Source organism: Solanum stenotomum, chromosome 8 (assembly GCF_019186545.1).
Source record: "Solanum stenotomum isolate F172 chromosome 8, ASM1918654v1, whole genome shotgun sequence".
Classification (NCBI taxonomy): domain Eukaryota; kingdom Viridiplantae; phylum Streptophyta; class Magnoliopsida; order Solanales; family Solanaceae; genus Solanum; species Solanum stenotomum.
The window spans coordinates 57204751-57228926 of NC_064289.1; the positions used below are offsets into that span (position 1 = coordinate 57204751).

Sequence of the window (24176 nt, forward strand, 5' to 3'; positions counted from 1 at the left end):
AAAGTAGTTTTACCCGAACCCGGCATTCCAGTGATCGAAATGACATCTAGATCTGCCAGTCCACTGGTGAGCTTCCTAATTATCCAGTTTGTCTCCTCCTCAAAACCTACAATTATTTTACCAGTTGTCAATGACTTGCTTTCAGCTGACTTCTTGGGAGAGTTTACAACAATGAGGCTCCTATTCTTGGGAATCTTCTCAAGTAAATTGGAGATGTCTTCTTTGATAAGCTTGATTGTTTTTATTGTAATGGGAAGTGAGAAAATAAGATGTAAGAGACCATTGTCTCGAACAATAATTGAATCAATGACATCTTTTGCCTCATATGCCACATCAAAAACACGTGCCCACAGATCTTTATACAATTCTTGCTCATCATTCACGAAAAAGGATCTTATGAATTCTAGGTCTTGTTTCACCAGCCCTATTTCTTCCTTTATCAAAGCAATTGAATAAGCATTGGAATTTAGCAAATCATTTAAGTGTTTGTGTAGCAGATGCATGAAGAGTGGTCCATCACTCATGGGGAAGCAACGTTGAAATGAGTCCGGGGCTTTTAGATAAACATGTTTGAGATCTTCCTTGACGGGTTCAATATTTTCCAACAAGTCTAGAGTTGCACGATTTGTTTCATTGACACTCTCTTCATTCCTTGATTTGTCTTTTAAGTCCCAAACAAGAGTTGATACCTCCCTAGTAAGTGCTCCAACACGAGCCAACAGATCAAATAATTTGTCATGATGAATCAAGTCCTTGGGCATATCAGATAGAATAATTAATAGGAACTCTATCATGATATGAATGTTTCGAGCCCCTGAAATACTAGTGGTAGTAACATTTACCATGTGCTCTTGTAGATGAATCAGATATTCCCTAAGCATGTCCGGAGAGGTTTCCAGGAGCTTCTTAATGAAGCATTCAACTTCTGCTGAAGTTGATGTTTCCAAATTTGTAAAACATATGTGCATCACCTCCAATTCGATTGGAAAAATCTTCAAGAATAGATGAGCTAGCTTGAAGACTTGAGAGTCTTCACTAATTGTTTCATCCCAAAGGAAGAGTCCAACTCTCTCAGCCATAGGTTGAAACTGAGGTAAGACATATTCAACAATTTCTTGCTCAACGCAACCATTCACTATCAACCCATGGAAATCTCTCATGTTGCCACACACATTCTGAATAATCTCATATGGATAAGCCTTTTCAGCAAGAAACTTGGATATATGATGGAGATTCAGAAGGAGGAAGTTCAACTGCTCCTCAGTAATGATGGCACTTGATTTAGAATGCTGACATGAGCCGATACAATCATCCATATTATTGGCGAGGCTAGGAAGTGTATGATTCATGTAGTTGTATTTACACCCGTTGTTGTTGTCAACATTATCCAAAATTGATTGAAGCAGATCTTTAACCTCTCTTTTTGCAGCATTCATTGTATCTTCAAACTTCTCCAAATTGAAATAAGAAAGCTGGACGTACGTACAAATAAATGCAAGCACAAATTTCAGATTTTCAATTTGATCGGCCACGTCAGCAGCTATTTGATCTTTTTCATTCTTTAACCTATCCATGAAATTTAGAACATTGACAACATCCTTGCGAAGAGCAGAAAATGGCATCTGCCATAAGACCAAATGTCATATCAAAATTTCAAAGCAACAGACAGTTGGCTAATTAAATATCATCATGATGTTAAATTACTCTACTGCAAATTAAAGTTAGGATACCACGCCCTTACAGTCTATACATGATAGATAGAATCATGGAATCATGACAAAGGGAATGGTTCATTATATTTAGTATGACATACCGATGAGTTGTTTGCTTCCTCTTCCTCTCTTACTATTTCATTATATTTTGCTTTTTTCATGATTGTATTTTTCCTTTCAAGTTCTCAAGATCTGATGCATATCAGGAAACAATATTGTATTTATAGTCAGTTGTAATAAACATAGTTGGATGGACTCCAAACATTCGAAATAATCATGAACAAGGACCTGTTTTTGTGCTCATAGAGAGGTATAAATAAGTCATTTGGGTTTACTTTTTGAAAAGATTTTAACTCCAAAATTAAAGACACTTAATTTTTAGTTAAAAGACTAATAACCTTTTTAGTTGATGAGATGGTTGCTCTACTCCTCTCTCTTTTCCTCCTCCAATAAAATAGACACACAAAATTTGTGTGGAAGACAAGAGATAGAGAAAAGATAAAGAGGGGAGGTGGGTGAGTGCGTGGGTGGGGGAATTATATCATTATTACTAGTTCACATAAGAAAAGAGAACTATTGATCATTGCTCTAATCAGTTTTGAAATATGTTTTAATATATAAATAGTGATAGTTCAAGTAGAAAAAAGAAATTAAAAAAATGACAATTTACGTGTGTTTTTTGATCATTTAACTTTAAAATTTACATCATATATTAAAGGGAAAAGAACCTCAAATATACAAATTTTGAAAAAAGTTATCCGCCATTATGGATTAACAAAAAACAAAAAATCCATTCGATTCGTAAAATTATTTTGTCCACATGGTGAATGATGATTCAGTCACGTCATTATTATTATTATTATTTAAAAAATAAAATTATAAACTCACCCAGATTATAAACACCCAATGAATCCTTTAAAGATAAATGCCAAAGAGGAAAGTTTTGGGTAATAGTAAATTATAAGTTGCTAGTGTAATTTGATTCATAAATGTACTAATACTAGCTTGGTAATAATAGTTGGACTATAAGAGAAAGACAACGAATGAAATGGGATTTTCAAGTAGATTAAAAAATGTTGAAAATGAGAAAGAAGAAAAAGAGCACAAAACAACACATGCTCATCTACTCAAATTTTACATAATATTCACAAATAGATCAGTTGAGACTTTCATCAAACACACTTATACACATATTCCAAGATTGGTGTCAATTTCCGCCTGACCGATTCGATCAAATAAGGCTAATTCAATGGAATTCATAACCCTTTCAATCTTCTCCTTATTTCCTTGGTCGGGCAGCAAAGTTCTCACTTCTAGGAAGAGCCACATCAGGAAGGATGGTTGCTGAAATCAAAATCAAATAAAAACATGATAGCGGAATGGGTTAGAGCTATGTTCAGCTAGGTNTTATAAGTTGCTAGTGTAATTTGATTCATAAATGTACTAATACTAGCTTGGTAATAATAGTTGGACTATAAGAGAAAGACAACGAATGAAATGGGATTTTCAAGTAGATTAAAAAATGTTGAAAATGAGAAAGAAGAAAAAGAGCACAAAACAACACATGCTCATCTACTCAAATTTTACATAATATTCACAAATAGATCAGTTGAGACTTTCATCAAACACACTTATACACATATTCCGAGATTGGTGTCAATTTCCGCCTGACCGATTCGATCAAATAGGGCTAATTCAATGGAATTCATAACCCTTTCAATCTTCTCCTTATTTCCTTGGTTGGGCAGCAAAATTCTCACTTCTAGGAAGAGCCACATCAGGAAGGATGGTTGCTGAAATCAAAATCAAATAAAAACATGATAGCGGAATGGGTTAGAGCTATGTTCAGCTAGGTAAATCCGTGCAAACAAAAACTGTTTCTGATTAGGGATGATAATCGCAATGGTACCATAAGTAGGGACTTACAGAAGACTGTAAACGACCGAATTAATCAGAACAACACACATGTATTTTGGTTTCTAAGCAGACACTGGCTTAGGCATCGGCGTTACTCCAGTGTGTCTTCTGTTGTTTAACAGTTATTTTCTCATGTACAGTTAATTGCAACAATAACTATATTCTAACATAGTTTTTTTTCCCATCTGTTATGTTAAAAGTGAATCCACAATGTCAAGTTTGTATATCAGAAGCACTAAAGAATTAGCCACAAATGTATATCTTGAAATATTTACAAAATCTTGAAATATTTACAAAACCTTGAAAAAACTGAGATATAGAACAATAACTTGAAGAGTAAACATATGATATGCAAATAACTTGAAAGAACAAATCTTGGAACACAAAATGAAGAAAAAGGGAAGAAGTAATAAATTCATCTCTACTCACATATTTTCTTAGCGTACATGCATGGACTTGAAACTTCTCTTCTCCTGTCATATCTTCATTCAACTCTGATAATTCTTAATGAATAAATATCTCCAAAACTAGGCGGTAAATCTCACAATTCTGTAGATATAGTCAGACATATAAAAAGTCATTTTCGATATATTGATCAAATGGCGCTTACAAAACATTATTCCCAAAAAAAGAGAAGAAGAGTAGTTTATAAGATAAAGAAGAAAGCAAAACCTATAACCATATAGGTCAGGGGCATATGTATATTGTCGAGACATAATATAAGGCCATGTATATTTCAAATATATTTCTCAAACAATGATATTTCTACTTAGTTTCAGTTGACACTTTCATCAAACACATTGGAGAAGAATCAGAACTCCAAAAGAATGGAGAAGAACCTGTTCACTTCAATAACGGGATATTCTTCTGGCCAACGACTTTAAGCTCGACTCCTCCCCTCATATCTTCAGCATATTCCTTAAACTTCATTGCGGAATCTTTAAGTTGAGGGCTCTCTACAAGTTTGATAATTTTGAGTGACCAAATATACTCAGAACTAGGTGGAATCTCCTCAAGCTTACGACATCTCTCTAGTTCTAATTTCTCAAGCGCAGGAAAGGATTCCTCTCCAACCTCCCACTTGGAAAGAGTCACTTGATACAACTTCAAAAATTTGAGATTCTCAAAGGTGTCTTCCTCCCCCATGTTCCATTCTTCCCCATGGATGATTGTACGATAAAGGCACAACTTTTCAAGGTTGGGCATTCTCGCTATTGTTGATAGTGAATCAGATGTCAGAGGAAAGTCATACAGCTGCAAACATTTCAAACTCAAAGGGAAGTGAAAATCCCATGGCCGATTTATGGCTGCAGAGGACCCACTTTCATTTGTGTTTGAACTTTTAAAAACTACAGAGAGTTCTTCTAGTTCAGTTAGGCAATCCATTTTCGGGAACCAAAATTGCTCTGTTGAATAATCCCATGATTCCTTGAGTTCAAATGTAAGATATTGAAGATTGGGAAGCCTTTTGAAAATATCCTCTGTATCTTTCCAATAGGAAAGCACGAGTTTATGTAATGATGTCAAGTTCTCTAACTTTGTGTCCTCTGCTATCAGTATTGATTCATCTGCATCCATATCAAAGAAAGAACAATTACTCACATACAGCATTCGCAACTTTACAAGATCCCAAATTCTCGGTAATAGTATGAAGGTTGATTCTTCGTTATACACATTCAAGATTTCTAGATTCCAGAGGTTTGAGAAACACAAAGGCAGAGATTTAACTTTTGTCCCAATGCTTAAGTACCTCAAATGATTCAACATGCATATTTCATTCAGCAAAGAATCTTTCACCATAATAAAAGAGGGATCCAGGTACAATGCTCTAAGATGCCTCAAGTGTTTTAGGTGAAATGTATCAGAAAGATGGTCGTCCAGCTTTTCTTCTTTTATGACCAAAGAATAGAGTTGTTTACCAGAATGCCTTTTCTTATTTGAACCGAACAGGACAAAATTAAGCCCAAAGTGCTCCTCATCATCATCAATGGTAATTTGACTTGACAACAAATCTGATGGAGCACTTGAACTTATGAAATCAAAATACTTTTCCTTTCTTGCTGTTATTAAACAAAAGTCATGCACAAGATCATGAACTTGGCAAGTTGGTTCATCACCTATCTCATTGAAACAAATTACCAAGCTACTGGAAATTAAATTATCCACATAAATCTTCACCATTTCTTCCGTACTCTTCATTTCCGTCTTTTCCACAAATCCTCCAGTATCCAATAAAAGTTTAAACTCATAGATTGTCACTGCAGTGTCCTTTGGCCAACTTGCAAAGTAAAGCAAGCATGGCTTGAGATGATCAGGTAAGTGGTCATAACTTATTTCTATAACTTTCATCACTTCCACTTCATTCTTCAAAATAAAAGAATGCAAATTATTTACAACTTCAAGCCACATACTCTTTTTCTTTTCCCTCCCAGCAATGACTCCAGCAATCAGATCCACCACCAAAGGAAGCCCTTTACAATTTTCAGCTATTTCTTTACCAACATCCAATAGTTCATCAGGGCAACTCTCGTTTCCAAATGCCCTTTTCTCTAATAACTCCCAACTTTCTTCTGATCTTAGCAATCGAAGGTTAAGAAGATCAGTGTAGGGCTTTCCATGTGAAGCCACTTTCTTTTCTCGAGTCGTCAATATAATTCTGCTTCCTTTATTTACTTCTGGGAAAGATCTTCTTAACTCATCTAATATAGTAGTATCCCACACGTCATCTAAGACAATAAGATACCTCTTTCCTAACAGTTGTTTCCTTAGCTTATCAGCAACATCAATATTCTCACTCAATTTTGAATCTGAGTCACTAACTTGATTGAAAATTTTGTCCAACAACTTCCTCTCGTCATATCCTTGGTCAACCGTGCACCATGCACGAAGGTCGAAATGGCTAGAAACTGATTTATCATTGTATACTTTGTACGCCAAAGTAGTTTTACCGGAACCCGGCATACCAGTGATCGAAATGACAGCTAGATCTGCCTGTCCACTGGTGAGCTTCTTCATTAACCAATTTGTCTCCTCCTTAAAACCTACAATTATTTTACCAGCCGGTGATGACTCGCTTTCAACTAGCTTCTTGGGAGATTTTACAACAACGAGACCTCTGTTCTTGGGAATCTTCTCATGTAAATCGGAGACCTCTTCTTTGATAAGCTTGATCTTGTTTATGGTAATGGGAAGTGAGAAAATAAGATGTAAGAGACCATTATCTCGAACAATAATTGAATCAATGACATCTTTTGCCTCATATGCCACATTTAAAACACGTGCCCAGAGATCTTTATACCATTCTTGCTCAATATTCATGAAAAAATATCTTATTGATTCTAGGTCTTGTTTCACCAGCACAATTTCTTCCTTTATCAAAGCTATTGAATAAGCATTGGAATCCAGCAAATAATCTAAGTGTCTCTGTAGCAGATGCATGAAGAGAGGTCCATCACTCATTGGGAAGCAACAATGAGATGAATCCGGTACTTTCAGATAAACATGTTTGAGATCTTCCTTGAGGAGTTCAATATTTCCCAGCAACTTTACGGTTGCACGATTTGTCTCATTGGTACTCTCTTTATTCCTTAATTTCTCTTCTAAGTCGTGAACAAGAGTTGATACCTCCCTGATAAGTGCTCCAACAAATGCCAAAAGATCAAATAATTTGTCATGATGAATAAAGTCCTTGGGCATATCAAAAAGAATAATTAATAGGAACTCAATCATGACATGAATGTTTCGAGCCCCTAAAGTGCTAGGGGTAATAACAGCTATCATGTGCTCTTGTAGATGAATAAGATTTTCCCGAAGAATGTCCAGAGAGGTTTCCAGGAACTGCTTAATGAAGGGTCCAATTTCTTCTGAAGTTGAAGCTTTCAAATTTGTATAACACATGTGCATAACCTCCAGTTCAGTTGGAACAATGTTCAAGAGTAGATGTGCTAGCTTGAAGAGTCGAGAGTCTCTACCATTCTCATCTCGCTTGGAGAGTTGAGCATTTTCATCAGTCTGATCCTCCCAAAGGAAGTGTCCTACTCTCTCAGCCATCAGTTGAAACAGAGGTAAGACATTCTCAACCATCTCATGTTTAATGCAACCATTCACTATCAACCTATGGAAATCTCTGATGTTGCCACATACATTCTGAAGAACCTCATATTGAGTCACTCGAGGAAACATCTTTTCAGCACGATGCTTGGATAGATGATAGAGATTAAAGAGGAGTAAGTCCAATTGCTTATCCATCATGGTGGCATCTGATTTAGAACGATGATACAAGCTGATACAGTCATCCATAGTACCGGCGAGGCAAGTAAGGACATATTTACACCCGACGTCTTTGCCATCATCATCCAAAATTGGTTGAAGCAGATTCTCAACCTCTTGTGTTTTTCTAGTCATTATATCTTCAAACTGCTCAAAATCGGAATAAGAAAGCTGGACATATGTACAAATAAATGTCAGTTTTTCAATTAGATCCACACCAACAGCCTTTTGATCTTCTTCATTCTTTAATCTCTCCATGAAATCCAGAACATTGGCAACGTCCTTGAGAAGAGCAGAAAATGACACCTGCCAAAAGACCAAATGTTATTCTCCTAGTCCTATCAAATTTACAAAGCCATATTTCTACCATGCAATATGTTATCCTATATACTGACGAGTCGTTTGCTTCCTCTTCCTCTCTTTCTTCCAGCATATTATGGCCACTTTTATACTCATATGTCACTCGCGTTCCCTCCTATGTTATGATTCTATTGGACGTCCTGTTTCTCTTTTAGTTATTTTTCATGTTTCATTCTGCCATATTACATACCTTTGATCATGGGTGAAATTAACTTGAGAATCTACGTGCATTATTTTATTTTATTTTTTTACCTTTGAATTTTGATTATGTATTTTAATAAGATACTAATGATCCAAGTAAATATAAGTATCGTATGACATACCTGTAAGTTGCTTCTTTCCATGAGAGTGCCTTTCAAATTCTCCTGATCTGATGTAGGTAACAAGTTTAAACTTTTTCAGTTGATGAAAAAATCTGATAAGGGTGTTCTCTATTTGTGTGTATGACTATAGTCCTTCCAACAACTATTAGGTTGATAAGATTTGTGTGGAAGAGAAGATAGTAAGAAAATGACAAAAAAATATGTTTGAACAAGTCAGTCAGTCAGTCAGGTGACATTGGGACACAGGCATTCATTCTCAACTGGAAATATTAATAGCTGAAAGGATGAGCTAAGTAAAATCTCACTAAATTAATAATCGATAAATTAATAATCTCTCTAAAATAATATTTTTCTCCTATCCCGACTTGGGCCAATGGAAAAAATTACTTATTTTGATAAAATAATAAGATGATATATTTTCAGAAGACCCCTATATAAATATATTATCCCATTAATATTCATAAAACTTTATCAGGAGAAAGAAGATGAAAAGATAAGAATAATCAATAATTTCACTATTTTCACGCGAACTTAAGAGGAGGTCTTAATTAGTGGAAGATGATAAAGGTGAGTCTATTGATTTTTGACAGTTTCTGTATAATATATATCAAACTAGTCAAACATCAAATGGTGCATAAAGAACAATTGTATAACTTGACATATAGTAATTTTAGATTCGCACAATTAGTTTCTAACATTGGAAATGTCAATCTTAATCACACATCAAAATGTTTATGACATGTAATCACAAACATATCATCTCACAACTGTTAATTATTTACAAAAAATGAGTTTAAAATATGAAGAAGAAAATGGAAGATCTAAATATTCAATAAAATAAAGTGTATCACAACTGTTAATTATTTACAAAAAAAAGGAGTCCTGCTCGTTTACCATTACTTTTCCAACCTACATGAAGAAGAAAATGGATGATAATCTTTTTTGTACACTTGCGATTTGAATTGAAGAAAATGACTTGTAAAAATGGGGTTCATCCATAAACGAGACCAACTGGTACCAGGGGAATCTTTCGTCATCTTAGAAAGAATCTAAAAGATCTGCTTCTATTCACTCCTCACTCTCCAAACTCCTCCCTCTCACCGGTAAGAATTCACCCGTACTGGATATTAATACCAAACTAATACAACTTATCATGGGTAAGTAATAATTTAATGAGGTGAAAGTATACATTAACTAACCACAATTAAGTGATAATGTCATGCACCTGTTGATTTGTTGTTAACCGCTGGTGTGAGCAAGTATTTAGCCCTCTCTCTTTCTCTTGCATTCTGTTTCCCTTTCTCTTTGTGAGATACAACTAACCTACCAAAGTTCTTTCATTTTCCATACATCATTTTTACTTTTCCATAATTGTACTTCAGTAGAGATGAGAGTAGCAAATATGAAACAACAAACTATTAGATGAGTTGACTAACCTTTTTAGTTGATGAAACTATATATCCTCTGCTTGCTTTGTTATTCTGGAAATAGAACAAAATTATGGGATTAAAAACAAATTATAATGAATATAGTTGAAGACTTTAGAATATTTTTCTTTGTCTCAGCTTTCTTTTTCACTAGAAATAGCTAGATCTAAATCGGTGGTGTGAGTAAGTATTTAACCCTCTCTCTTTCTCCTGCATTTTGTTTCCCTTTCTCTTTGTTAGATCCAACTAACCTACCAAAGTTCTTTCATTTATCTTACATCACTTTTACTTTTCCATAACTGTTCTTCAATACAGATGAGAGTAGCAAATATTAGATGAGTTGACTNGATTTGAATTGAAGAAAATGACTTGTAAAAATGGGGTTCATCCATAAACGAGACCCGAACCTTTCTATCTAATAGCTTATAGTAATATAATTTCATTAGTGAGGGGAATCTATCATCATCTTAGAAAAAATCTAAAAGATCTGCTTCTATTCACTCTGCACTCTCCAACCCCCTCCCTCTCACCCGGTAAGAATTCACCCGCACTGGATATTAATACCAAACTAATACAACTTATCATGGGTAAGTAATAATTTAATGAGGTGAAAGTATACATTAACTAACCACAATTAAGCGATAATGTATTATCATGCATCTGTTGATTTGTTGTTAACCGCTGGTGTGAGCAAGTATTTAGCCCTCTCTCTTTCTCTTGCATTTTGTTTCCCTTTCTCTTTATGAGATACAACTAACCTACCAAAGTTCTTTCATTTTCCATACATCATTTTTACTTTTCCATAATTGTACTTCAGTAGAGATGAGAGTAGCAAATATGAAACAACAAACTATTAGATGAGTAGACTAACCTTTCTAGTTGATGAAACTATATATCCTCTGCTTGCTTTGTTATTCTGGAAATAGAACAAAATTATGGGATTAAAAACAAATTATTATAATGAATATAGTTGAAGACTTTAGAATATTTTTCTTTGTCTCAGCTCTCTTTTTCACTAGAAATAGCTAGATCTGAATCGGTGGTGTGAGTAAGTATTTAACCCTCTCTCTTTGTTATTCTGCATTTTGTTTCCCTTTCTCTTTGTTAGATCCAACTAACCTACCAAAGTTCTTTCATTTATCTTACATCACTTTTACTTTTCCATAACTGTTCTTCAATACAGATGAGAGTAGCAAATATTAGATGAGTTGACTAACCTTTTTAGTTGATGCAACTATATATTCTCTGCTTGCTTTGTTATTAGATCTATAGATCTCAAATTTCTGGAAATAAACAGAGGAACAATTAAGACCAAATATGATGCATAGTATTATTCCAAAACAGTCAAGAAAGCAAAAGCATGAATCAATTACAGTGGGGCCTCCTCACTTGTCTGCCACAAAGGAAAAAGATAAGAAAATTAATCATACTTGCAATATTCTGCTCACTTTATATTACTTCCTCTGTTTTATTGGTTTTGACACTAATATGATCAGAGCATAGGTTTACGTGAACACAGTGAGTCCCTCTGCGTACGTCCTTGCCCTTCGGGATACAACAACGTCGTACAACTCAATCAACTTCGAATTAGTTTAAGAGTCCAAAGCTTCACAAAAAGAACATCTTCCTTCAACATATAATTACTCTCTTTTATATAGTGAATATAGTCGAAGACTTTAGAGTATTTTTCTTTGTCTCAGCTCTCTTTTTCACTACATTAATCTCAATATAAACACAATATAGTACTCCCCATCTTTTTCACTCCACATTTTCTTGTATATCTCTTGTTATCAAAACTAAGTAAGACCATCACTATTCGCTGGTGAGGAATACTTCCTTGCAATAAATAAAAAGATTATAGGATAGTAAATGGAGTAAATGAATAGTCCAAAAGTTACATAAGTTACAAACATAATAAGGTAGAATAATGAGATTCAAAAGTCTTATTTACTATCTTAAACTCTATCTCATGTCAAAATAGAACAAACAAATTGTAATGAAGCCAAACCTTAAAATTTATGGATGCAAAATACTAAAATTTTAAAATTACTGAGTTCTAAATTAATCATTTGTATATATTCAATAAGTTTCTTACTACAAATTCTATTATAAATGTTATTATGTTTTTGGATTGGTTCATGCAACCTAACTACTCCTAGTTGGGAAAAAACATGAAATATAAATAAATTTTAAATACAATATTAAGTGCGATTGGATAATCTTGAACTTTTAGCTTCATTTTTGTCAAGTTTTGATCTATGAATAACACTTTTTGACTTTTTTAACCACGAAAATTTGTATGATAAAAAATTCAAAATCATTGATTTTCAAGATTATTCAGCATAATTTCTTGCATTGAAAATGATTAAATGGTAATTTTTTTCTTTTGATTTTTCATCTAGTACCCATATTGAAGTCCAACTCAATTTATTTTTTTGAGAATTTGGTGTAAAACCCCCCCAATCTATACCCGAAATCTCAACTACACACTCCAATTTTACGAGTGTCTTATTACCCACCTGAACTTTATATTTCTCTATTTTCTATACACCTAAGTGTTGACCTGTCATGGGAGGTGTTCTCACTGCCTCTAGGCGCGTTAGAAGGTGAAATTTGACGAAAAATTCCTCCTTCTCCAACAATCATCTTCCCCACCTTTAAATAAACCATTGTTTCTTCTTCCTCACCATTAACCCTTGTTCCTTTTATTGAAAAAATCAAGATTTCCTCTCAAAATTAAGTAGGGTTTAGTTGTTAGTGTTCATTTCTACTTCAAATCTTGAATTTAGGGTTTGTAATCTGCTCTAATTTCTTATTTAGGTCTCTAATTTGAATTTTGAATTTTGAATTTTTTCGAAATTCATCAAAAATGGCACCTCAATTTCCAAGTCAGGGTCCCAACTACGACCACCTAATCCACTGCCGTTGGTGCCACCATTCATCCCATCTTTCAGGGCTTTAACTCTAATGTTCCTCCAACATACAATCGTTGCTTTGTTCGACAAAATGATCCAGGAGCAGTAGCTTCTGTTGACTTCGATCGGACTAGAAACTATGGAGCCATATATGGAGGAAAATGGGAGAAAATGGGGAAAAAACAAGAAATGGGAGTTTCAAGGCGGGGGACCCAGCGCGTGGAATCACGCAGGACGAATTATTTGGTTTATGTGTTGAGGTCAGCACTTAGGTGTGTAGAAAATAGAGAAATTTAAAGTTCAAGTGGGTAATATGACACCCGTGAAATTGAAGTGTGTAGTTGGGATTTCGGATATAGGTTGAAGGGGTTTTAGACCATTTTCTCTATTTTTTTTGGATAATAGAGTTTAAATCCATTTTGTTATTTGGACCAAAAGTGATCCACAGTAGCAAATGAAGGGTCAAAATAAACATTATCCCATAAATATGTGACAATTTTAGCTTGAAAAAACTCAGATTATTTCAGTTGAGCTTTGGGAAGAAGAATCTTGAAAAGAAAAAAATCCTCCATAGTTGATTCCTTAAAGTTTTGTTCAAGTACTAGGTTTATGAGTTTTCTTCCCTGTGCAAACCCTTCTCTCCATTTTCAAATCAAGTTCTGCTGTTACCCTTTTGACCCTGCAACTCCAAAACTACTATCACCTTTTTTCTAGGTAAACGTACTGTAAATTTTGATTCAAGATTCGATTTTTAGTTGTGTATTTCTGTTTATTCTTTGTCATTTTGCTGAAATATGAAATGGGGTTGTGCTAGTTTGGGTGGATTTAATGCCCATGTCATTTTTTTTTGGGAATTTAGTAACAGAGTATGAAATGGACCTGAATAGGGTAAAATGGATACACAACTTTTATGGTTCAATTTCTAGGTGTTTCGTCGTATTTTCGTTCTCTTACTGTTTCATACATGTTTTATTTACTGATTCAAGTTTTGGTTCAAGCTTGGTGTTTTTACATGGACAATAGCTGTGTCATATGTGTGTGTTTCTGTTTGTTCTATGTTATTGTGGTGAAATATGAAATTGGTTTGTGCTAGTTTGTGAATTGTGATACTTCTAAGAACTGAGTAAGTTGGGTGGATTTGATGCCCACATCATTCTTTTTGGGTATTTAGTATTAAGTAATGAAAATCGACCCGAATAGATCAAAATGGATACCCAGGATTCATATAACTGACTTTTTGGAATTATTATCACCTTTTGCGGTCCAATTTATAGTAGCTTTATACATGCCTTACTTAATTACTTACAGTTGCAAGTTTTGGGTTCAAGCTTCGATTTTTGTGTCATAAATGTGTGTATTTCTATTTATTTTGTCATTGTGCTGAAATGGGCAATGGGTTTGTACTAGTTTGTGACACTTCTAAGAACTGATTAAGTCAGGTGGATTTGATGCCCACATCTTTCTTTTTGGGAATTTAGCGACAAAGAATGAAAATGGACCAGAATAGAGCAAAATGGATACACAACTACCATCACCTTTTATGGTCCAATTTCTAGGTGCTTCGTTGTATTTTCTTCCTCTTACTGCTTCATACTTATTTTATTTACTGTTTCAAGCTTCAATTTTTTTCACTTGGACATTAGTTGTCTCATATGTGTACATATATTTGTAATTTGTCTTGCTGCTGAAATATGAAATGGATTTCTGCTAGTCTTTTATGCTTCTAAGAACTGATTTAGTTTAGCGGATTTAATGCCCGCATCATTCATTTTGGGAATTCAGTATCAAGGAATGAAAATGGACCTGAACAGACTTCAACTATGAAACCGCAATGGCAAAACGACCACCACCTTTTGTCCAATTTCTAGGTACTTAAGCGTATTTTCATTTTCTCACTGCTTCATACATGTCTTACTTATAGTTGCAAGTTTGGTTCATTTTCGATTTTTCACATGGACAAAAGATTTGTCATTTCAGTGTAGATATTTTTCATGGTGCTGATATATGAAATGGGTTTGTTCTAGTTTGTGATACTTCCAAGAGCTGATCAAGTTTGGTGGATTAAATGCCCAGAACACCATTCTTTTTGAAAATCTAGTATCTAAGAATGAAGCGGATCCAAATAGAAGTAAATGGATACATAGGATTATAGAATTGACTCTAATAGATTGGAGTTGAGACGTAGTTGGTGGATAGACTTCTTTTTTGGAAAAAAAGGAAAGTAGTGTCTAGAAGGGAAGTGAAGGCATTGTTGAAAAAGAGAATGGCGGATAGGTATGAATTTGGTAGGAGATACAGGACTTGTATTAACAGCAAGTGCATTCGCTATTCCATCCTAAAAATTCTATCCTTTTGTATCCCGTTTGGCGAACTTGGTAGGAGAATTTAATTTGAGTGACCAAGCTAAGATGTTATACGAAGAGAGTAACCAACCAATCACGGCTAGCAGTTCTGCATTTGCTCTCGGATATGAATTTATGTGATTTGGCTTCTATTTGTTACTTCCCCAAACCTGCTGACTGTTTGGGGCAAAAGTGGGATTAGGGAACCAGCAAGAAATCTGTGGGTTACAGTGCTGACTTATATCTGTTGGGTTCTGTGGACGGAAATAAATGCTAGGTTTTTGAAGGGAACGCTGTCTCTGTACAAATGTCATTAGCTTATGGCTTTTTGGTGCAACTTACAGGATGTAAAGGATGAAATTGGTATCTTCGATATTACAATTCACTACAGGAATATATTCCTGTATAGATAGGTGCCCCTCCTTTTGTTTTTGCATGGGGATATCTGATTTGTTCTCAGCGCTTTGCTGTTTATCTCAATATACTTACCAGTTCAAAAAAGAAGAAGATTGGATTAGGTTCTTTCTGTTGTGTATCCCTTTTCCCCTTTCTTTTGGTGTTCTCTTATTAACAAGATTCATGTCTGCAATTTTAAAAAGGAATTTTATGAAGAATTTGTTTAAAATTCATTCGCACCTATTTTTATCGACCTTAAAATAGCAGGCTTGACCAAATTCATTTTTTGTTACTCTTTTGTATCTGTATACAGATTATTTTATCTTTGACTATATGTCATATTTGGCTAGTATTTACCCTTTAATCTGTGTTCTCTTGTTGCAGGTCAGTTCTGAAGTTCTCACAGACGGATATCTGATTGTACTTGACAGATATAAAGGTGAAGTTAAGAGGTACAACTTACATGGACATTGATCAAGTATGCCTGTATTTGGTTATTTTCTTCCTTAGAAGGCAAAGTAAGTCCATGTCACATTTCATGTCCACTAATACTTTCCCTTTTTGTTCCAGTGCTATTTTGTCTCAGTGTTAATGGGGGCCAAGCGCACCAGATTTCAGGGTGAATGTGACGACAGGAAGGAGTTTTCAGTTCCACCCGGTTTTGAATCACTAACGTCCTTCACACTACAGAAGGTAGAAAATAATGAGGAAGCCTGTAACTCTGTGGCTGTTGGGAATGAGTCTGAGCAAGGTCCTATCCAGGTTGCTTCTACATCAACAATTATTAGCACAGGAAAGCTTAAGAGTTCTGTTAGGCGTAGGCCTTGGATCCTTGATGATCATGTTGATCACATGGAAGAGGATTTTGAATGTGAAGCTGATAAGGTCAGTAAGATTTTCATAAAATTTTCTCATAAATCCTTTTTTTATTTCCATACGTAGTATAAACATATTAATGATGGATTTCAATTAAATTGATTAAACTATAAGTTTTGAGTTTGTGTCACCTTCAATATGTCTACTGCTGTAAAAGAATTCCTCTTGTGGTGTTTATTGAGAAGGCAGGAAAAGAAGAGTGAAGACCATAGCTGATGCTTCTGGTTGGACCGGATGAGATAAACATATCTGGTGAGAGATGCGTATGGGGATAATATTTTTGGGCTTTACCGAGGATTATTCCTGTTGACCATATGCATCCTTGTGTTCTTGGAACAAGATGAACACTGTTAACGGACAAAAACACTGGGTGATTTCTTCTCATCTGTCCTTGCCTTAGTGGACAGAGTTACCAAGTACCCACACTGGCAGGAAGTGGCAAATATCCTGTAGAATTAGTCGAGGTGCACACAAATTGGCCCAGATACGATGGTTATCAAAAAAAACGCCGTGTCAACTGACAGGTGATTAGAAGTAGGAAGAAATGGAGGATTTCTTCAAGATATTTCATATTTATGGCCAAGTGGTATAGCAAGGGGAGGACAGGATGGTATGTTAAGGCCCAGGTGCAAAATGTGATTGCTTTGCAGTGCAATCTTGCTATAGGTATCTGGATTATAGAGGAGGAATAGAACCTATATGGAGAAATATGTTTGTAAATCGGAACCAAAAAAGTGGTTTCCTTTGCATAGTATGTTGTGTGAGACACTATCTTTAGGACACTATTTAGAAAGGAGGGGTTTGTATAAACCTGAATTACTGTTGTATGCGCTAGAAAGAAGGGGAGGTCCCTAATCTTATGTTTCTTCATTATCGCAATGCAGACGAGTTGGACTCGTGTCGTGTTCAATATATCATGGGTATTACCTTGAGTTGGGGTTCTCAAGCACAGGACAGGAGATAGTTTCACTGTCATTAGATTGTGTGTCAACATGAGCCAACGTCAGCTGAAAGGAGGAGAAGACGGGAGGCTGTATTCAAAAGCTATGTCGGAATTGGCCAGTGCAAAGATAATCATTGATGCTGGGAATTTGGATAACATAGCGTCCATGGAGATGGCAAATCAGTTGGGGCTAACTATGCCTTTGCAACATGGAAGTTAAGCAAATAAGGAAAGAAAAGGAGGATATCTAAAGGGGTGGATAGTTTTTTGGGAGCTCTACAACTGAGCATTTGTACCTACTAACCCTTGCATCATCTTCTTGCACATTTATGAATTTTCTTTTTGATTTATCAAGAGAAAAGTTGTATCAACTGATAAGGTTTTATTCTCTGTTTGCCCCGCACTATAAAGGGGAGGGGCCGCGAATGGTGAATTCTTTTGCTCCTTTACTTGTCAATAAGGGAACTAGTATATGTAGACAGTAGTTAATATGGAAGTATATACATATGGACCTAACCTTAAATCTGAATCGTACTGTCTCTGGATGTTCAGCCCTTGTCGCCCATACTATCTACCTACGTTCCTCAAAAGCTTGTACTATTAAGTTAGCTCTTCTCTGGTTATGAAGTGAGAGGTATTAAGTACTCCTAAATCCTAATAATACGTGCTTGTTAAGAAAATGTACTTTGTGCCTAACTCTACCTCGAAAAGTAGTTCATTTGATAGAGAATTGTCCAAGAGAGCAAGATCATATAACAAGACAACATCCCATTCTCTCAACCTATGTGGGACTCCAACATTCCCATGTGTTCCTAACCATTGCCATTTGGAGCATGGATGACATAATATGATGCCCAACAAATCAACAAGAGGATTTATGGCTTTGATACCATGTTAAGAAAATGAACTTTGAACCTAAGCCAAACATAAAATGGTAGCCCATTAGGTGAGAGTTGTCCAAAACCATATAAGGGGACAATAATCAATGCCCTCAATCAATGTGGGACACTGTAACTGTGTTGATAGGCTTTATTAAGACATATATCTTGGAAAGTGTGCTCGAGTATTGGTCAAGGATGTTTCTTTACTGTTTCTCTACAGGTATACTTGTTTTCATTTGATTGTCTCGTGCATTACTTGTAAGCTAAGGGCTTGTCCATTGATCTACTGAGCCTGAGGCCTGTCTGTTGCATCTTCTCTTGGAGTGGCTGGTCAAAGAATGTGGCAGCATATACTGTTTCTCTGTGTAATTGTTGGCATGTGGCGCTGCTAGTTAGAATAATGGTTTGGTCATTTGATTATCTCTGGGTTGAATTTATTTTTCAGGGTTCGTCTTCACGTGCTTATCTTCCCAAAGGAGTGATCCGTGGATGTTCCAGTTGTCACAACTGCCAGAAGGTTCATTCCTCCTTAATATTGTATAATGTTTGGTTTCAAGGCAAGGATTAAATGTTTTCTACCCAAAAGTTAATTGCGATCATCTGTCTTGTTATTTATGTTTTTCAGTTTTCATTGAGCTTATGATGTTTCTGGTATGTTTTTTCAAAAGGTTATTGCAAGAAGTTGTCCGGAATTGGCACGGATCCCTTCACTTGATGAAGCTCCTGTACTCCATCCTACTGAAGAGGTATTCCTTGACACTCCCACTTTTCTTTTAGCCTGGTATATGCCCTCTATTGGATCATGAACAGGTACCCTGCCAGATGCTGCTTTCATGAAGTTAAATCTTATGCTAGGAGTTTAAAGATACTCTCAAGTATGTTGCAAGCATCCTTCCACTTGTCAAGCAGTATGGAGTATGCCGTATTGTTCCTCCCTCTTCCTGGAAACCACCTTGCCGCATTGAAGAAGAGGACACGAGGTGTGGAGTCGACACTCATATCCAGCACATCAGTGACCTCCAGAGTCTTTTTTTAAAGAAAAGACTCAAGGGAGCCCATAAGAAGACAAATAATAGATGGCAGAAAATCCCAAGTATGAAGCCAGAGTTTGGACACAGCGTGGAACTTAAAGAATTTGGTTGTTGTAATGAACACTTTGAATTTGAATGTGGGCCAAAGTTTAAGCTGAAGTCTTTCAAGAATTACGCTGATCATTTCAAGAGGCAGTACTTTGCCAAGGAAGATCAGATCACAGCTTCAAACTTTAATTCAGATGCAATGCAGATGCTGTCAGAACCATCTATTCCTGATATTGAAGGGGAATACTGGAGGATTATTGAGAATCCAACTGAAGAAATTGAGGTTTTCTCTGGAATTGCAATTTTCTTTTCTAGGGATCTGCCAAACTCTTTTTTCCTTCCATCATTTTTTCTTACTTTTCGTTGTCAATTTGGTTTATTAGGTGCTCCATGGGAATATTACGGAAACTAGTGCAAGCCAAAGTGGTTTTCCACTTAAAACCAATCCACGGGATGTAACTGCATGTCCACAATATGTGGAATCAGGTTGGAACTTGAACAATACCCCTAAGCTTCAAGATTCTCTTCTCCGTTTTGAGAGTTGTAACAGTTCCTCTATTTTGCTTCCCCGTCTCTCCTTTGGAATGTGTTTTTCGTCTAATCACTGGGTAAGATTTACAGTTTTTTCATTAAGCAAGGACTTTTATTCTTTTATTCAAATTATTCTTGGGCATATTCTCGTTTGTCTTTGTTTTTGTGGGGTGGGGCAGTATCTCTTGGGAGGAGAAAGTACTAATGAGCATAAGTCCATTTGTTAGCATTTTCTCTTTGATTGATTGATTGGCTATATTTTCTTCCTTTTCCACCTTCCATTAGAGAATTGAAGAGCACCACTTATATTTGCTATACTACATACATTTTGGCGCTCCAAGAATATTTTATGGGGTTCCCGGGGGTCATCGTTGCAAGTTTGAGGAAGCTGTCAAGAAGCATCTCCCACAGTTGTCAGCACATCCTTGTTTGCTTCACAACCTTGTGAGTTTCAAGTCTGTGAAGTTATTTTTCATTATTTTGATTAGGAAATGCCTGTTACTGGAAAGAAAGGGATGAATGTTTAGCTGGTTCCTTTTTTCAGTTTACTAATAAAATAAACTCTCCTATTTGTATATCCATGAAATATTACAATTACTTATGGAAATCCAAATAATCTCTGGATTAATCAAAAGATCCTTTCAGTTGGCTAGAATAAGTTACTCGAATGAAACTGAGGACCTCCAAAAAGAGAATGAGGAATTATTTGATTTCCCTTATAAAAAAAAAAAAGAGGAAGCATTTGGTGTGATGATGTAGTTCTCTTGGTAATTTGTATTGCAAGTGTGATAATTTTTCTGCTTTAATATATATATATATTTTATTTTTTTATTATTATTTTTTTTTTGGTTTTAAAGGAGTGTGTTGGGAGGTGGGGGAGTAGTCTTTGGTGAATGGGAAGTTATCCAGAAGAAGTTGAAGTGAACATAGTATTTTGAGATTTTAACCTTATGTTTATGAAAATGTTCTTTTTCCTTTTTGCAATTTTCTTTTCTAAAGCTATGGTAATGTTAAAAGGAGGAAGTGCAGAGTTTGCAATTAGACAGATTGTATTTCCAATTTTTCTATGTCCCAAGTCCAATTCCCCTTTCATTATCGTTGCAAGTTTCGAATAACTTACTCAACCTTCAAGAATGAAATTCATTAAAGTATTCAAATTTCTAGCTTTGATTAGATGTAGTCCCTATCGAACTACCCATTACTCAAGATTTTCTTCATCTGTTACCTTCAACCTCTTCCACTACTATCCCTAATTGATGCATTCTGGAGACATGATTTATTTAATTTTCCTTGCATTCCAATTCTATCCAGAAAGTTAAATGGAATTGTATAATATCTTTCTACTTTTGGTGTAAAGAAGTAGGTTTAGACGATATAGATCAGTTTGTAGATTTATTAAGATCTCTGTAAGTATCTTCTTTTGTAGTTGTTTTTTTTTTATCTAACACTTTTAGATGGTGTCCAGCATGTCCTTAATGCTGAGGAATACACATTTACCAGTTTCAAAAAAAATAAAATGGAAGCAGATGCACTTCAACTGTATTTTTCCACTTGTAATTTCCCAAAAAAGGAAGTATGAACTGCTTAGGGAAGTTTGAGGTGTGACGAGTTATACGACCTGAAAGGCCATACTTTGCTAAGTGCTTAATGTGTATGTGTCTAACAACACTCATCCTTGTCTGTTGTTACATCTTACTGTCTGGGCGTATGCTGAAGCGATGAGTTAATGCTATTGGAAACTGTCATTCGTTGCTTGAAACAATGAATTTTAAATCCTATATTCAGCATGCTTGTCCTCTTTAACTTTGGAATTTTATTCTTCCAGTGAATAAATTTTTGCTATCATCATAGAGTAGGAAAGAAAAATACAATTATTGGAGACTTATATGCTTCAAGTTTGACCAGGACAGTCTAAAATTTCCTTTTCTGATTTAGAAGAGATAGAACTATAATGTACTTGATTTTGTTATATTTTGCACAAAGATGAAAAGTTCGTCTATTACCTCCCATTTGATCGATAAACCTTCATATTCAATGCAGGCCACACAATTCTCTCCTTCTATATTGACTTCAGAGGGTACACCTGTTTATCGTTGTGTGCAAAATCCAAAGGAGTTTGTTCTCATACTCCCTGGAGCATACCATGCAGAGTTTGATAGTGGATTTAATTGTTATGAGACAGTAAATTTTGCTCCCTTTGACTGGTTACCACATGGTCAGAATGCTGTGGAACTGTACCGTGAACAGGACAGAAAAACATCAATCTCCCATGATAAACTGCTGCTTGAAGCAGCTACAGAAGCAATTAGGGCCTCAGGAGAACTTGCAGTGCACAACAAGAATTCTTTTGATGATTCAAAATGGAGAACAGTCTGTCGGAACTATGGTTATTTAACAAAAGCACTTAAGGTAAGCCTCTATTGTACATGACTTCTTAACAGGGAACCATTCCAAATTCCTGAACTTCAAATTCTAACAGGCTTGCTGCTTATTCGTTTCATTTGACATCATCATTTCTTCCTTTCCTTGTTATGGTCTATTTCTAATTTTTGCCATCATCCACAACTGTTTCCCTTCTCTAGTCGTTAAACCTCGTTCAACAATAACTCATGCTTCAAATATGACTAGGCAAAAGTAACAGGTTCTTTTGTATTTCTCTCTTTTTGAAAGGCTTATTGTTCCTTTTCTGGATGCTCTGTACTGCTTTCTTATTAGTTTTCTTTACTGTCATTTTCCCTTTTCATAACTACTTGGTTTGTTGCACTTGAACCAAGGGTCTTCCGGAAACAGTCTCTCTACCTCCACGAGGTAGGGGTAAGGTTTGCATAAACTATACCCTCCCTACTTGTAGGATTTCACTGGGTGTGTTGTTGTTAGCAACTCCCTATCCTTGATCCGGAGGTTGAGACTCAGCTTATGTTGGTCCCTACTCCGGTTGAGGAAGTTAATTTTGCTAAGGGTCCTTAGAGGGCTAATGCCATCTCTGAGTTTAAAACTCACGTGAGAGATGCAAGCATTACTGACTAGTTATATTATTTAGAATATGATATATTGTTTCATTTTGTGTTGGATAGACACGGGTTGCCACTGAAGTGAGAACACGGAAATATCTGTTTGCTTCTCTTGAATCGCGAAAGATGGAGGATGACTTTTGTGCTACCACCAAACGGGAGTGTGTTACATGCTTCTGTGATCTATACCTTTCTGCCATTGGCTGCAAATGTTCACCACATAAATATACTTGTCTTCTTCATGCCAAACAACTATGTGATTGTGCTTGGAGCGAGAGGTATTTGCTTATACGGTATGAAATAGATGAGTTGAACATCATGGTTGAAGATTTGGATCGAAAAGTAAGTGCAGTTTATAACTGGGCAAAAGAAAAACTTGGATTGCCTGTGTCCAATGTTTCTAAAGATGCTAGCAAGGAAGTAGGTATGGAAACAATGAAGCACAAACCTGTGATTCCTAATGTGCAACTCTCTGAGAGTATATCTCACCGTTCAACCTCCAGACAAGCATCAGATATTCAACAGTACAGGAAAGTAGATGTGTTCTTTGCACCTTCAGTTGGTCCAAGTTCAACAACAATGAATTTGAATCATCGATCACAATTGAAAGAAAACGTTCATGATGAGAATAAAGTTTTATTGCCAAAAGTATCACAGAATACTGTTGTTGGAGAAAATATTGCAACTTCTTCCAGTACAGTTCTCAAGAAACATCTTGCACAGGGGTCTTCATCGACAGTTAGAAATGTGATTATTCTCAGTGATGATGAAGACTAGCAACCCCAAGTTCACCATATCACGAATGGTAACAAGCATTTGTATGTCGGTTCTTTGCTGTAAATTTGCCGATTCTAAAGCTTAAATTCTGTAACATGGCTGGGAAATACTCTTTCAACTCAATCTTCGCACTTTGCTTCGTGTATATCTGTTCTGGTACTCTTTGTTCAATCGAATTCACAGCTTTTGATGTTGAATCTGCATTTAATTGCACGGTTTACCCTTCAAATGGGCTGATTTTTAATTTTTGTCCTTCAAAATCAAACTTATTGTTTGAGTAGTAATATTAGGATGTTTCTTGTTCTTTCTCTTCAAGAACCTAACTCTATGTTCCTCTCTTGAATTTTTTTTTAGGGTTCATACATTATGCATCAATCATGTCAAAGAACTTGCTCCAAAAATATAGGCGTTAAATTC

At 35.6% G+C, this 24176-nt stretch overlaps 3 protein-coding genes across 5 annotated transcripts in view; 1 reads left to right on the top strand and 2 right to left on the bottom strand.

Moving 5' to 3' along the window:
- The window catches only part of LOC125873979 (uncharacterized), a 7305-nt gene extending 5432 nt beyond the window's left edge, over positions 1 to 1873 (bottom strand). Inside the window, exons 1-2 of the mRNA XM_049554788.1 lie at positions 1814 to 1873; positions 14 to 1622 (exon numbers count right to left, since the gene is read on the bottom strand). Of these exons, the coding sequence (XP_049410745.1) occupies positions 14 to 1622; positions 1814 to 1873 (1669 nt within the window). The remainder of the gene's footprint in view (positions 1 to 13; positions 1623 to 1813) is intronic.
- An 818-nt stretch (positions 1874 to 2691) lies between these two features.
- Positions 2692 to 15579, bottom strand: LOC125873980 (putative late blight resistance protein homolog R1A-3). The gene is made up of 4 exons (XM_049554789.1): positions 15436 to 15579; positions 11226 to 11291; positions 4469 to 8204; positions 2692 to 3056 (listed from the first exon to the last, which is right to left on the bottom strand). The coding sequence occupies exons 1-3, from the start codon at positions 15577 to 15579 to the stop codon at positions 4473 to 4475; spliced, it is 3942 nt and encodes a 1313-aa protein (XP_049410746.1). The 3' UTR covers positions 2692 to 3056; positions 4469 to 4472.
- LOC125872884 (putative lysine-specific demethylase JMJ16) lies at positions 13444 to 23939 on the top strand. 3 transcript variants are annotated; one of them, XM_049553677.1, is made up of 10 exons: positions 13444 to 13637; positions 16046 to 16113; positions 16232 to 16546; positions 18807 to 18878; positions 19030 to 19107; positions 19217 to 19723; positions 19824 to 20048; positions 20257 to 20415; positions 22012 to 22380; positions 23046 to 23939. In XM_049553677.1, exons 3-10 carry the CDS (start codon positions 16253 to 16255, stop codon positions 23757 to 23759), a joined length of 2418 nt encoding a protein of 805 aa, XP_049409634.1. In that variant the 5' UTR covers positions 13444 to 13637; positions 16046 to 16113; positions 16232 to 16252; the 3' UTR covers positions 23760 to 23939. The 3 variants fall into 3 exon arrangements, with proteins under 3 accessions (XP_049409634.1, XP_049409635.1, XP_049409636.1); XM_049553678.1 differs by having other exon boundaries at positions 16248 to 16546; XM_049553679.1 differs by lacking the exons at positions 13444 to 13637; positions 16046 to 16113 and having other exon boundaries at positions 16357 to 16546; positions 18807 to 18918.
- Positions 23940 to 24176: the final 237 nt, after the last annotated feature.